The sequence below is a fragment of the Schistocerca serialis genome, chromosome 6 (genome assembly GCF_023864345.2).
Source record: "Schistocerca serialis cubense isolate TAMUIC-IGC-003099 chromosome 6, iqSchSeri2.2, whole genome shotgun sequence".
NCBI lineage: Eukaryota > Metazoa > Arthropoda > Insecta > Orthoptera > Acrididae > Schistocerca > Schistocerca serialis.
The window spans coordinates 210,013,514-210,028,079 of record NC_064643.1 but is presented as its reverse complement, the minus strand read 5'-3'; the positions used below and the strand labels follow the sequence as shown (position 1 = coordinate 210,028,079).

At 43.0% G+C, this 14,566-nt stretch overlaps 1 protein-coding gene across 1 annotated transcript in view; it reads right to left on the bottom strand.

The window, feature by feature from the left end:
- The window catches only part of LOC126483885 (visual pigment-like receptor peropsin), a 165,396-nt gene that overhangs the window by 135,789 nt on the left and 15,041 nt on the right, over positions 1–14,566 (bottom strand). Inside the window, exon 2 of the mRNA XM_050107142.1 lies at positions 7,066–7,231. Within this exon, the coding sequence (XP_049963099.1) occupies positions 7,066–7,231 (166 nt within the window). The remainder of the gene's footprint in view (positions 1–7,065; positions 7,232–14,566) is intronic.

Below are 14,566 nucleotides of genomic sequence, written 5' to 3'. Positions count from 1 at the left end.
CACTTTCCATTTCCGCAATATTTGTAGTGTAAATTTATGGTGATTTACCCAGTATATCCCAGAGGCAGATGACAAAGCAGGTGTCAGAGATCAAGCTACTGTTGTAATGTCTCCGGAAGGTCCAGTGATCGAATTACAAGAATGAAGCTGGTGGAGCAGAGTGTCAGAGATTAAACTACCACTGAAACATCTTTGATGGTCACGGATCAAACTATGAGAACCGAGATGGCAGAGCAAGGGGTCAGCGATCGAATTAGCAGAGTAATATGTCGTCTCTGGGACACGTTGAACAAATTATGAGAAGAAAGATAGCGAAGCAGGGGTCAGAGACCAAACTTCCGCAATTTTGTAGCAAAGAATGAACTACGAGAACAACGAGAGTGGAGTAGGGATCAGAGACAGAACTAACAGAGCAATACGGCAGTGTATGTGTGTGTGTGTGTGTGTGTGTGTGCGTGTGTGTGTGTGTGGTTGTGTCTGCAAACTCTCATCCTAATACTCTTCTCGATATAGCGCCCTTACCAACGTCTGAGGAAAGGCTGGAGTGCATTCTTAATTCAAAGCGTGTTTTGCTGTCCTACTGAAGTGCACAAAAAGTTGTACAGTACCATAGCGCACGAAACAAATTCCCACAGCGCATGATGCTGGATACCGGGTGGTGAATGCAGATGGTACCACATACCACACTAGATAATTTTATACCGTAATCAACATTCTGCAGGTATGAATAGAACTCAGAAAAATACATGATGACACGAAGCTATCTTGTAACTTTATTTATTCACAACTGGTTTCGGTCAAGACCAATTTTACGGTTCTGCACATGTGAACAAAATAGAAGAAAAATCTATGAACATCGAAACACAATACAAGATCCAAAGAAAAACACAATCAAATACTTCTGATATATACGAAAAAAATTTCTGACAGTGGCAACATCACATGACATACAAGTCTTCAAGTACGAAGGTTACCGTGGTCAATTCAAATTGAGAGAAACATTTAACAAAGGTATTAGGTATCAATGACTTGGTCAACAGAAAGTGAAATACTGGCAGTCCGACATACAAGTGCAATCCAAGAGAACACAAAACTAAGCCAAAGATAACACAGCCAAAGATAATACAAGTGTAGAATAAAATGGAATATTTCTACATTTTTGGACATCTTGTTCACACAGTTATAAAAAAGGCTACAAGCTTACTTTTGTATACGAGCATTCATCGTGTTATGTTGGAGATACATAATTGAATTACTTTTCTGTGTATGTGTCTTTCAACTTTCTCATTATTCCAGCGTTATATTATACACAGTATAGATTTTGTCATGAATTATCGTGTAAAATTTATTATTTTACAGTTATGATAATTCCCTCACCCTTATGTCCTTTATACTTACTTGTTATTTTCACTTCAATAAACTATTTTCTATAAGTATGCATGAATGTATGATTGGATGCTAGTGGCACATAATAAGTTTGCATTATACTACATTTGCACTTATGGAATATATGTTCACACGCTTGTACAGAAAGCTATAAATTATCTTGGTACATGTCACTTTATGTGAAGGTACTAAATGGTGTATTACGTTCCTCTCGTTGATGTGTCTTGTAACCTTTTCATTATGGTTTGTATTTTATTGTACACTGTATAATTTTTGTTTAGATTTTGAAACAATCATAGTATGATGTTATATGATCCCTGTTCCTTTTGTCAGATTGGCTTCTAGGTTTAGTTGTACACATTGACAGGGTGTACTGAACGTAGGTTGCTATTGATATTTTTAATGATGTTTTCAGTTTAGTCCGACCTTTATGTGAAGGTACACAAGGATATATTACTCTATATCTAGTTTTTTTTAACCCTTCATATTTTTCGCTCTGTATAACTGTTGGTTTTACATTTTGAGGGGTGTTGTACAATATATTATCCTTTAAATTTATTTTTGGCCCGCACTATGTTGGTTTAATTATTCAATAATGGTCTTAGTGTTGACCATAGTGCATACGTGATCATTCATATTCACTCTCTGTACTATGTCTAGTAGTAGATCCCTGTCTACAACTCCCTCCACCCTTGTGCCAGTCTGATTATTAATTCGTGGATATATGATGACATTATGTATATCTATTTTTGTTTCTGCTATCTTTCACAAGTGAATCGGTTCCGGTGTACACTTTAGGATGTGTACTTGGCTATAACATATTGCACTTTGAACAGGTGCAAAGGAGGTCTGATATACTGCCGTTATTCATATTCTTGATAGGTATTGACTTCTTGTACTTCACTACACGAATGTATGAGAACTGATGCGTATATTTTCAATGCATTCATATATATATATAAATGGCTTGAGGGCTTGAGACGGAATTTTGTATCTGCCCATTATTATCCTCACGCATGCAAAATATAATTTAGTTTAAAGTAGATGCTATTATTATGTCACTTGGTTGCAGCTGGGTTTTGGATGCTGTTTGTTTGTGTTTGTGCACAGTTCATTTTTGGATTGTGTCTGTACTGTACGTATAGGTAAAGAATTCGTTGTCTTGTTCATTATTTTAATAACAAAGTAAGGAAAAAATTGTATCTTAAGTTTAGGTGCGTGCACAGTCTTTGCATTATGTTGGTACGGCTTATATAGGTAGGAGTATGTGCGTATAAGTAAAATGTATATAATAATTTAGAATTCGATTTAATAATGGTATAAAATCCCTGTTTCACTGCTTATACATTTTAAGCTACGACAGTTTTTAAAGATTGAATAAGAAGTAAATTGTTTTTGTCCGGTTGATTATTGTGTATTTGCAAGTAATTTTCGGCTTATTGGGCCATCTTCAGGAAACAATTAACTACCGTCCGCAGGAAACACTAGTTCTTAGATAGCCAAACGTTATATGCAAAGAAACAATGCACTTGCACAGAACGTTGTCCACCAAAGTTGTTCTTAACGTTGTAAATCACACTTCACGCGGTGGACAATATTAAACGCAATAAATAATTAAACTTCACAGTATTATAGCATTACAGATTATATCGTTATAACGTTACACTTAATGAGACATTCTAGTAGGTATAAATGTTCCATCTTACTTTGCACTTGTGTTGTCTTTGGCTGTATGACCATTGGCTGTTGGATGTTGGACTGACAGAATTGCGTTTATTTTGGTGCCATTATCAGCGACTGATTTTAGTACGAGATGTAAGATTAGTTTTCTTCCGTCTGTAGTTGAGAGAACATTATTTAGTTTGTGTTCATGGAACTGCAGTCTACACAGGACAATAGGCTAAATATGCATTCTACAGTTGCTGTAACGAGCGTTACCAAAGTTAAGTACTGTAATATATTTTAGTATTCACTTTTCTGTGTTACTGTCATTGTGTGTGTGGTGTCTTAGAATCCACGCTTCCGTCCTACCAGGACCCCTTTATTAGTCTTTTTCAGTGGCAGCGAGTTTTTTTTTTTTATCAAAGTGGACGTCCACAGATCACAACACAGGTAGTCACTTTAACTAGAGTTTTTCAAACCTAGAGGACAAGGTTTCGAAAAACAGGGCGCCTTTTCTAAGAAAAGGTTTCCATTTGAGTTAGCAAGTGATTTCAGTTACATTTTCGTAGCGATTATGCTGACCTGTTACTACCGTAACAGCACGTCTTTGCATTCTTTAAACGGCAGACATAATGTGGACTCCGGACATCGGTACAGTACCGTAGAATAGTTCGCACTAGAGGTCTGTGTGTGGTTCCCTGTGTAAATGAAATGCGCTTTATCTGAAACCTTCCAACAAATTTAGATCTATCCGCTTTTCATGCCGCTGATTTTCCTTGCTCATTCCATCTGCCGGTCGGTGTGGCCGAGCGGCTCTAGGCGCTTCAGTCTGGAACCGCGCGACCGCTATGGTCGCAGTTCGAATCCTGCCCCGGGCATGGATGTGTGTGATGTCCTTAGGTTAGTTAGGTTTAAATAGTTCTCTGTTCTAGCGGACTGATTACCTCAGATGAAGCGCCTAGAACTGGTCGGTCACACCGGCCGGCAAAGAGGTCATTTACTTAAAGTTTCATCTGAAATAGTGGCAGGTCTGGAGTTAATTTAGTAGTTGCTCATTAGTCAGTATTGCAAATGCATTGTGTTAAAAGGTAGCACAAGTTGAAATGCATGCCACAGCTACGAAAATCGAGTGGTTTCCTAGAAGAATACGAAGCCAAACATCAACAGATAGAACCCTAAGCGTAAACAAGGCAGAATTCACCAGAGTGATATGTAGGAGCATGATTTAGGAAACACCCGATACCACAGATCTTCTTTGACCTGTAATACCGTCAAAATTGAGATGAAAAATCATTCATCAAAATTTAACGTCCCTAAAATGCACGCCATGATAATAATTATTGTTATGGTATCACGTTCCTAAGCATTGCCTACTGACATTTAAAACTGGCTCCTTCCAACCTATACTACAACATGGTCTATGCTAGAGATTAATGTGTCGTCGTAGCCTGTATACTAAAAATTAATACAGATCTAAAATATACATTAATGGCCATTAAAATTTCTAGGCCACGAAGATGACGTGCTACAGACGCAAAATTTAACCGACAGGAAGAAGATGCTGTGATATGCGAATGGTTAGCTTTCCAGTGCATTCACACAAGGTTGGCACTAGTGGCGACATCTACAACGTGCTGACATGAGGGAAGTTTCCAACCGATTTCTCATTCACAAACAGCAGTTGACCGGCGTTTCCTGGTGAAACGTTGTTGTGATGCATCGTGTAAGGAGGAGAAACGCGTACCATCACGTTTCCGACTTTGATAAAGGTCGGATTGTAGCCCATCGCGATTGCGAGTTATCGTATCGCGACATTGCTGCTCACGTTGGTCGACATCCAATGACTGTTAGCAGAATATGGAATCAGTGGGTTCAGGAGGGTAATACAGAACGCTATGCTGGATCCCAACGGCCTCGTATCACTAGTAGTCGAGATGACGGGCATCTAATACGCATGGCTGTAACGGATCGTGCAGCCACGTCTCGATCCCTGAGTTAACAGATGGTGACGTTAGCAAGACAACAACCATCTGCACGAACAGTTCGACGACGTTTGCAGCAGCATGGACTATCAGCTCGGACACCATGGGTGCGGTTACCCTTGACGCTGCATCACAGACAGGAGCGCGTGCGATAGTGTACTCAACGACGAACTTGGGTGCATGAATGGCAAAACGTCATTTTTTCGGATGAATCCAGGTTCTGTTTACAGCATCGTGATGATCGCATCCGTGTTTGGCGACATGGCGGTGAATGCACATTGGAAGCGTGTATTCGTCATCGCCATACTGGTTTATCACCCGACGTGATGGTATGGGGTGCCATTGGTTACACGTCTCGGTCACCTCTTGCTCGCATTGACGACACTTTGAACAGTGGACGTTACATATCAGATGTATTACGACCCATGGCTCTACCCTTCATTCGATCCCTGCGAAACCCTACATTTCAGCAGGATAATGCACTACCGCATGTTGCAGGTCCTGTACGGGCCTTTCTGGATACAGAAAATGTTCTACTGCTGCCCTGGCCAGCACATTCTCCAGATCTCTTACCAACTGAAAACGTCTGGTCAATGGTGACCGAGCAACTGGCTTGTCACAATACGCCAGTCACTACTCTTGATGATCTGTGGTATCCTGTTGAAGCTGCATGGGCAGCTGTACCTGTACACGCCATCCAAGCCATCAATGCTCAGGTGTATCAAGGCTGTTATTACGGCCAGAGGTGGTTGTTCTGGGTACTGATTTATCAGGATCTATGCACCCAAATTGTGTGGAAATGTTATCACATGTCAGTTCTAGTATACTGTATTTGTCCAATGAATACCCGTTTATCATACGCATTTCTTCTTGGTGTAGCAATTTTAATTGCCAGTTGTGTAATGTTTTGGCATTCTGTGCAGTCTTTCTTTGTGCGTGAAAGATATGAGTCGCCACAACTTAATTACGCTACTGGTCAAAGCCGATGACCTGTATGGGCAGGTTCAATCAACTGCAAGTTGGACAGTTGGTCGGTTATTGGTCCATACTATTCCCCACTCAGCCTCCTGGGCTCAACCGTTTTCCTGAGTCAGCAGAAGACAGCCTGCAGGAGAATGTGGGATTCAGAGTGACGTAATGCCAGTGCTTAGACCAGTATTACACTATGAGATTTCTTTGTCAAATATGTGATCAAAGATGTGATCAAATACTCCATCAAATATATTTGACAAAGATGTTTGAAGGGGTATTACACTGTCATCATATTTTTCGATAAAGTTCAAGATGGCTGACAACAACAACTTGATATTCACCGCAGCAGTTGCATGTACCACAATTGCACTGTGTGCACATGCGGAAGAGAAATGGGGGAAAAAAGTAATCATACCTGGATGAAGCTGTGGGTTTTACGACGGCACGATAAAAGCATTCAACAAAACTTGTTACGTGAGCTTTTAGTGGAGGACATCCAGTCGTACATCAGTTACTTAAGAATGGGTGAGCATACATTGCTGTATGTGCTCAATGAAGTGTATCCTCATATCACAAAGCACAATATTCACTTAAGAACTGCTACATTTGCAGAAGACAGGCTCACTGTAACACTCCAATTCCTTGCTACAGGAGAGGGTTAGGTTAGGTTAGGTCAGGTTAGGTTAGGTCAGGTTATGTTAGGTCAGGTCAGGTCTCCAATCTTTTTTTGTATTCAGTGTGCCTCACGTTGTAAAGCGCCTCATCAGCTTCATACATCTCTATTAATTTTGTGGTTGTCGGCACACTCCAAATGTATTTACCGGCAATGTTTATTAAAACACTGCAGACGACAGACTGCTGTAGCGATGCTAGCGCTCCATGCGGCAGCATGTCACATTGCAGTGAACAGAAGAGAAGCGACTTCTTTGATCAAATCGACAGCGAGGCCCTAGAGTTGATCAAATATTGGACGACATTTGACAAAGTTCCCTATTACACCATCAAATGTCTTTGACAAAGATATTGGACAAAGAAATTTGATAGTGTATAATACCGGCCTTACCTGCCGGAGAGCGCCGACGTGGCGGAGAAGGGGAATCCGGCGAGCAGCACGCGCGCCAGCTGCGTCAGGGAGAGGCTGAGCAGCAGCAGGTGGGGCCGCGTGGGCAGCGCCCGACCCAGCAGCAGCGCGCTCGTCAGCCAGCCGGACGCCGCCGTGCCCAGCGCGCCTAAACACACAACACACACACACACTCACTATAACGCTTATTACCAATTTATTTGACGTACGATAAACGAAGACCTCCAAGTTTGCAAACTACAAAATATACAGGGTGCGTCAAAAAAATGTATACACACTTTGAACTGTCATAGACAATTTATCTCCCGTTCTACAAGGTTAAATATCTGTGTGAAAGTAATGTTATGTTTCTTCAGCAGGTGGCAGCAGTGGCAAGGAAGTAACTGCAACATGGCGGACGTGCGTTTGAGCTTCGAAGCGCGTAAGCAGATAATTAAGTGGTACTGGAAGTTTGATAATGTAGCTGCGGTTCGAAGACAGTGGAGAAGTGAGTGTGGTACAGAACCACCTTCAAGGTTAACAATTACACGTCTACGAGACAAATTCGAAATTGATTGAACAGTGTGTGATGTGCATAAATGTCGAGCAGGGCGACCTCGTACAGCTACAAGTCATGATTCCACTACTGCGGTCTTTGTTTCAGCGTTTGCCTCAAAAATCTTCAAGGCAAGTGGCACGTGAGAGTAATGTAAGTGCTATAGTTCAATTCTTTTATCTTGGCGGTTCGCGCATGCCCGCCCAGACGCGGGATATTGCTGCGTTGCCAGTTGTACGCACCAAGAGAAGCAGCGCCATAGTATAGTTCGCTAACTTACGTTTAGGGGGGAGCGCGCAGTTTATGAAGTAAAGCCACTACGGCCGCATTAACCCTTTCGCTGCTACAGAGACGTGCTCCCCGCATTCCGCGATGTGCGCGATTTTATCATCATTTCAGTGCTCGCCTGTTCAGACACATGGTGTGTCGACTGCTTTGACACAGTTTATCACTCGATTTCACAAAAACTAATTGGGCCAAAAATTTGGGTTCAGGAGATGGTGATACGTGAACCGGGATTTATGAGTAGCATAATTTGGTCGGATGAAGCCCAATTCAAACTCAATGGAACTGTCAATAGGCACAATTGTGTGTACTGGGCTGAAGATAATCCTCACATTACAGTTGAAAAGGCTGTGAATTTGCCTGGTGTAAATGTGTGGTGTGGTTTGTCTGCAAGGGGACTCATTGCGCCTTTCCGCTTTGAAGGTACTGTTACTGGAGAAACGTACCTAACAATGCTTGCTGACTCCATATTCCCTGCCATTCGTGCATTATACGGTAATGATGAGTTTTATTTCCAACAAGATGGCGCCTCGCCGCACTATAATAGGGATGTATGAGCATATGTGGATCACAATGTGCCAGGCCAGTGGATAGGACGCAGGGGACCAATCGAGTTTCCTGCACGCTCTCCAGACCTCATGCCGCTGGATTTCTTCTTATAGGGCACAGTTTCTTATAGGGCACAGTAAAAGATGAGCTGTACAAACGTAAACCACGTAACCTGGACACACTTTGGAATGAGATTCAGGCGGTGTGCGTAGAAATCTCATTGGACACTTTGGTACGATGTACAGAATCAGTGGTGACTCGTACTCAGAAATGTATTGATGCTGAAGGCCACCAGTTTGAACATTAATCACATTAGCAAAGTACATTCATTTTTCCAATTGGACTTTAAGCTTTCCATTTCCAGAAATTTAACATTGTAGAACGGGAAATAAATTTTCTATGATGCTTCAAAGTGTGTATACATTTTTTTGACGAACCCTATATATATATATATATATATATATATATATATATATATATAAAAATCACGAAAATACCTTTGTTACAGAGTTATAAATTCACATATCTACGAGGGTTGACTGAAAAGTAATGCCTCCACCTTCGTAACTCTTCAACAGTTGGCAGCATTGGTATGTGGCTGGTACTGGCTTGTTCCGTAGCCTCTTCTCTATAGCTCCAGTTGGCGGGAAGCCTTAAGGCTTAAGCCGTCGGCACATGGACTGTGCATCCGAACGTTTAGCGTTGAGCGTGCCGAGTTTCCGACGTCATAGTGTGGAATAGGACGTTCGGGAGTCTTTCCGAGCGTGCAGAGCAATATCTAGCATGTCAGATATTCTGAGCGTGCGTCTGAGCGCTGACCAATCAGGTGGCACATTGTCACCTACGTCACACGCACGCCAACTCCCTTTAGCACGGAGTTGTGAGGCGCCATATTGGCATTCGTTTCAAGCCTATACGTGTATATGCCGTTTCTGAGCACCATAAAATTGGGAATCACTCGAAAACACCTTGTTGACTGTGTGATTCGTTGCAGTAAAATAATAAGAACTATCATATTCGTGGCAAAAGAATTATTGCATCTTGCGTATTATAAGACTATGCCATTTGAAGGCAACGATACACTGAGGATCCACCACAAATGCATTGTTCTTGGTACAAATTGTTATAATTAAATTTCAATTAGTAACACAGCTACGATTAAATCTTTTAGCAAGAGAGAACAGGCTAATATGGGCTCCAATTTCTGTGTTGTTGGTTCAGCGTAGTCAGCAGTGTCACTGATATTTAAAATAACCGAATAAGATGTTGGTAGTTCGCGTCTCCCCCTAGCCAACAATTTTTTCTCTAACATTCGCGTTTCTAATAGGTTCTGATGCTTTGTTATTAGTTTAATGTAAGTATATATTATAATATTTGATGTTATTTAAATATAAGTTCACCTTTTTGAGGAGTGAGTTTGTTCGCTTGGATTAATCTACAGGACTGCTTGCGCTACTTGTTTAAAGATATTTTGCTCGTTTATCTTTTACGTTTGGTAATTCACATGTTGCAAAGATTGTGCTAATAGGTAGGAACAGTGATTAAGTAAGGATGACCTTGGAGTTTTACTATAATGTGGGAATGATGAAATAATGTTTATGTTATGCGGAGAAGTATTCCAAAATTGTACCGGACTGTTGTAATGGAACTTTTATAATTCTGTGTGCTTATTGATTGTGCTTACGGTACGTACTTTCCTTTTCGTCTTAAAACATGTACTTGGACATTAAAGTTTTTATTTGTGTATATTACATATAGAACAACGTGACTAGCATATGGACGATGGAGGAAATCTGCGTTTTAATAGAGCTAACGTGGGAATTTTATGTGCGCCCGTTTAGCAAACAGTGTGATTTACGAACTAGAAACATCCCACAACTGCCGCTGGAGTGCGTTATCATTGCGTGTACCACGTTGGAGCCCACGTACCGTATGCACAAGTCGCATCGTTCCTGAGCGTTCAGCAGCACGTTGAACTTGGCAGGCCAAACGTTAACGTTCGACAGCACGGTCCGTGTGGCGACGGCTTTAGCGTTGTTGTTACAGTGTACAGCATGCAACTCTGCGCAGATAGTCGGTCAATGCGATTTAAGCAACGTGCAGTCACTGAATTATTGACAGCACAAGGTGTCACCCCAAAGGAGATTCATCAGAGAATGAGAACAGTTTATGATGATTGTGTTGATGTGAGTACTGTGCGTCGTTGGGCGAGTATGTTGAAAGATGTTGGGGCGATAACATCTGAACTGCGTGGCAAACAAAGAGTTGGACGTCCTGTGACAGCAACCACCGAGTTTCACAAGCAAAATGTTGACAGACTGATTCAGGACGATTGTCGTATCACTCAGAGAGAAACTGCAAGCACAATCGGCATTTCACAAGAACGTGTGGGTCACATAATTGCTTTGCTTGGCTATCAGAAGATCTGTGCACGTTGAGTACCCCGGATGCTGACTCCTGAAATGAAAGCGCACGGACTTGAAATTTGCCAGGAACACCTGTCGCATTACGAGAATGAAGGTGACGCCTTTCTCCATTCAACTGTTACAGGAGACGAAACGTGGGTACACCATTACGACCCGGAGACGAAACGTCAGGCTGTGGAATATCGACACAAAGGCTCGCCCCAAAAAAAGAAATTCAAGACGCAGCCCTCAGCTGGAAAAATCATGGCCACAGTGTTCTGGGTTGGGTTGGGTTGGTTTGGGGAAGGAGACCAGACAGCGAGGTCATCGGTCTCGTCAGATTAGCGAAGGACGTGGAAGGAAGTCGGCCGTGCCCTTTCAAATGAACCATCCCAGCATTTGCCTGGAGTGATTTAGGGAAATCACGGAAAACCTAAATCAGGATGGTAGTGTTCTGGGACTCAGATGGTGTTATCCACGTTGATTTCCTTAATCGTGGAACAAAATAAATTCAGAGCGTTACATCACAACGCTGCGAACTCTGAAACGAAAGGAAAAGGGAAATGTTTTCCTGCAGCATGACAATGCCAAACCAGACGCTTCACGTGCCACCCCAGCAAAACTTCAGAGACTGAATATCGCCACCGTACGACATCCTCCATACAGTCCAGATTTAGCACCGTCTGACTTCCATCTGTTTCCGATAATGAAAGACGATCTGCGGAGACATTCTGAGAATATACGTTTGGAGCACTGCACTGTACACACAACAAAAAAAAGGTTTCCATCGCCTCGGTTCCGAGAGCTCCGGTACCTGTACAGAAAATTGGAATAGAGGTCAACATAAACGTAATTTATGCCCACTTTATACCTCATGAAAACCACACATTGCATGTTGTACCACCATACAGCGAGACCTTCAGAGGTGGTGGTCCAGACTGCTGTACACACCGGTACCTCTAATACCCAGTAGCATGTCCTCTTGCATTGATGCGTGCGTGTATTCGTCGTGGTATACTATCCATAAGTTCACCAAGGCACTGTTGGTCCAGATTGCCCCACTCCTCAATGGCGATTCGGAGTAGATCCCTCAGAGTGGTTGGTGGGTCACGTCATCCATAGACAGCCCTTTTCAATCTCTCCCAGGCATGTTCGATAGGGTTCTTGTCTGGAAAACATGCTGGCCATGTCGTTATCCTGAAGGAAGTCATTCACAAGTTGTGCACGATGGGGGTGCGAATTGTCGTCCATGAAGGCGAATGCCTCTCCAATACTTTGCCGATATGGTTGCACTATCGGTCGGAGGATGGCATTCACGTATCGAACAGCCGTTATGGCGCCTTCCATGACCACCAGCGGCGTACGTCGGCCCCACATAATGCCACTCCAAAACAGCAGAGAACCTCAACCTTGCTGCCCGCCAGAGTGGCCGAGCGGTTCTACGGGCTTCAGTCTGGAACTGCGCAACCACTACGATCGCAGGTTCGAACCCTGCCTCGGGCATGGATGTGTGTGATGTCCTTAGGTTAGTTAGGTTTAGTAATTCTAAGTTCTAGGGGACTGATGACCTCAGATGTTAAGTCCCATAGTTCTCAGAGCCATTAGGACCATCAACCTTGCTGCACTCGCTGGACGGTGTGTCTAAGGCGTTCAGCCTGACCAGGTTGCCTCCATACACGTCTCCGACGATTGTCTGGTTGAAGGCATATGCGATACTGATCGGTGAAGAGAAGGTGACGCCAGTACTGCGCGGTCCATTCGGCATGTTGTGGAGCCCATTTGTACCGCGCTGCGTGGTGTCGTGGTTGCAAAGATGGACCTCGTCATGGACGTGGGTAGTGAATTTGCGCATCATGCAGCCTATTGTGCACAGTTTGAGTCGTAACACGACGTCCTGCACGAAAAGCATTATTGAAGATGGTGGCATTGCTGTCAGCATTCCTCGGAGCCATACCGTAGGTAGCGGTCATCCACTGTAGCACTAGCACTTGGTCGGCCTGAGCGAGGCACCTCATCGACAGTTCCAGTCTCTCTGTATCTCCGCCATGTTCGAACAAAAAATTATTCAAATGACTCTGAGCACTGTGGGACTTAACATCTGAGGTCATCAGTCCCCTAGAACTTAGAACTACTTAAACCTAACTAACCTAAGGACCTCACACACATCCATGCCCGAGGCAGGATTCGAACCTGCGACGGGAGCGGTCGCTCAGTTCGAGACTGTAGCGCCTAGAACCGCTCGGCCACACCGGCCGGCCCATGTCCGAACAACATCTCTTTGGTTCACTTCGAGATGCCTGGACTCTTCCCTTGTTGAGAGCGCTTCCTGGCACAAAGTAACAATGCAGACGCGATCAAATCGCGGTATTGACCGTCTAGGCATTGTTGGACTACAAACAACACGAGCCGTGTACCTCCTTCCTTGTGGAATGACTGGAACTGATCGGCTGTCGGACCCCCTCCGTCTAATAGGCGCTGCCCATGCATGGTTGTTTACACCTTCGGGCGGGTTTAGTGACAGCTCTGAAGAGTCAAAGGGACTGTGTCTGTAATACAATATCCACAGTCAACGTCTGTCTACAGGAGTTCAGGGAATCGGGGTGATGCAAAACATTTTTTGGTGTGTGTATTATAGTGAAACTTGGAGTATGGAAAAACAGGAACAGAAAGGAATCGAAGCGTTTGAGATGTGGTGCTGCAGAAGTGGGGTTAATTAAATAAAGAATAAGGAGGTTCTCCGGAGAATAGACGCGGAACGACATATATGGAAAACACTGACAAGAAGAGAAGAAGGGACAGGATGGTAGGACATCTGTTAAGACATCGCGGAATAACTTCTATGGTACTAGAGGAAGCTGTAGAGGGTTAAAACTGTAGAGGAAATCAGTGATTGGAATACATCCAGCAACTAACGGAGGACGTAGGTTACAAGTGCTACTCTGACATGAAGAGATTGGCACCGGAGAGGCATTCGTGGCGGGCCACATCAAACAAGTTAGGAGACTGATGGCTCGTGGAATAAAGTCTGAACAGTTAAATAAATTATATGAAATTATTGTTATTCGATGGCTTGGTATGGAAGGGCCAGTGACTTGACCACAGTGGCCACCAAAATTATCTCTACTTCCTTACTTGTTTTAAAGGCAGTGTCTTTCAACTGTGTCCTGCAGTGGTAGATGATACGAAAGATAAAAGTCAGCGAACCATGCCAATTCAAACCGATTCAAAAATTCTTCAAGATAGGCAAAATGGACAAAGGCATACACTATTGTTCTTAGATCATGACTAAAAGTATTAACAGAAACAGAGAAACTTACATTTTCTACTAATTTTGCATGTTAAGTGACGGAAACGTTTATTCATATTTGAAAGGGATTTAAAAGTTTTTCGCCCACTTATCCTATAAAACTCTTTATCTTTTCTTAAGCATGATGAAATCATCTGTCCCAAGAAGAGTTTTTTTTGGTATCGTCGAATTGGCGTCAAATAAAAAACAGCGCCTAACAGCTAAAATGGACATGTTCGGTGCTCTGTTCAGTGACAATAGTATTGTATCATAGTACGGTCTGAAATGCTAAAGTAGATTTCCTTGTTTTCCTTTTTCGGTAGCTTCCAGCCAATGAAAGGTTCATCAGTCATTTCGGCCTCATCAGTTTGCCTAAAACGCATACTGCCCGAAAAAGCTGAGACGCATCGTTTTCGAGAGAAG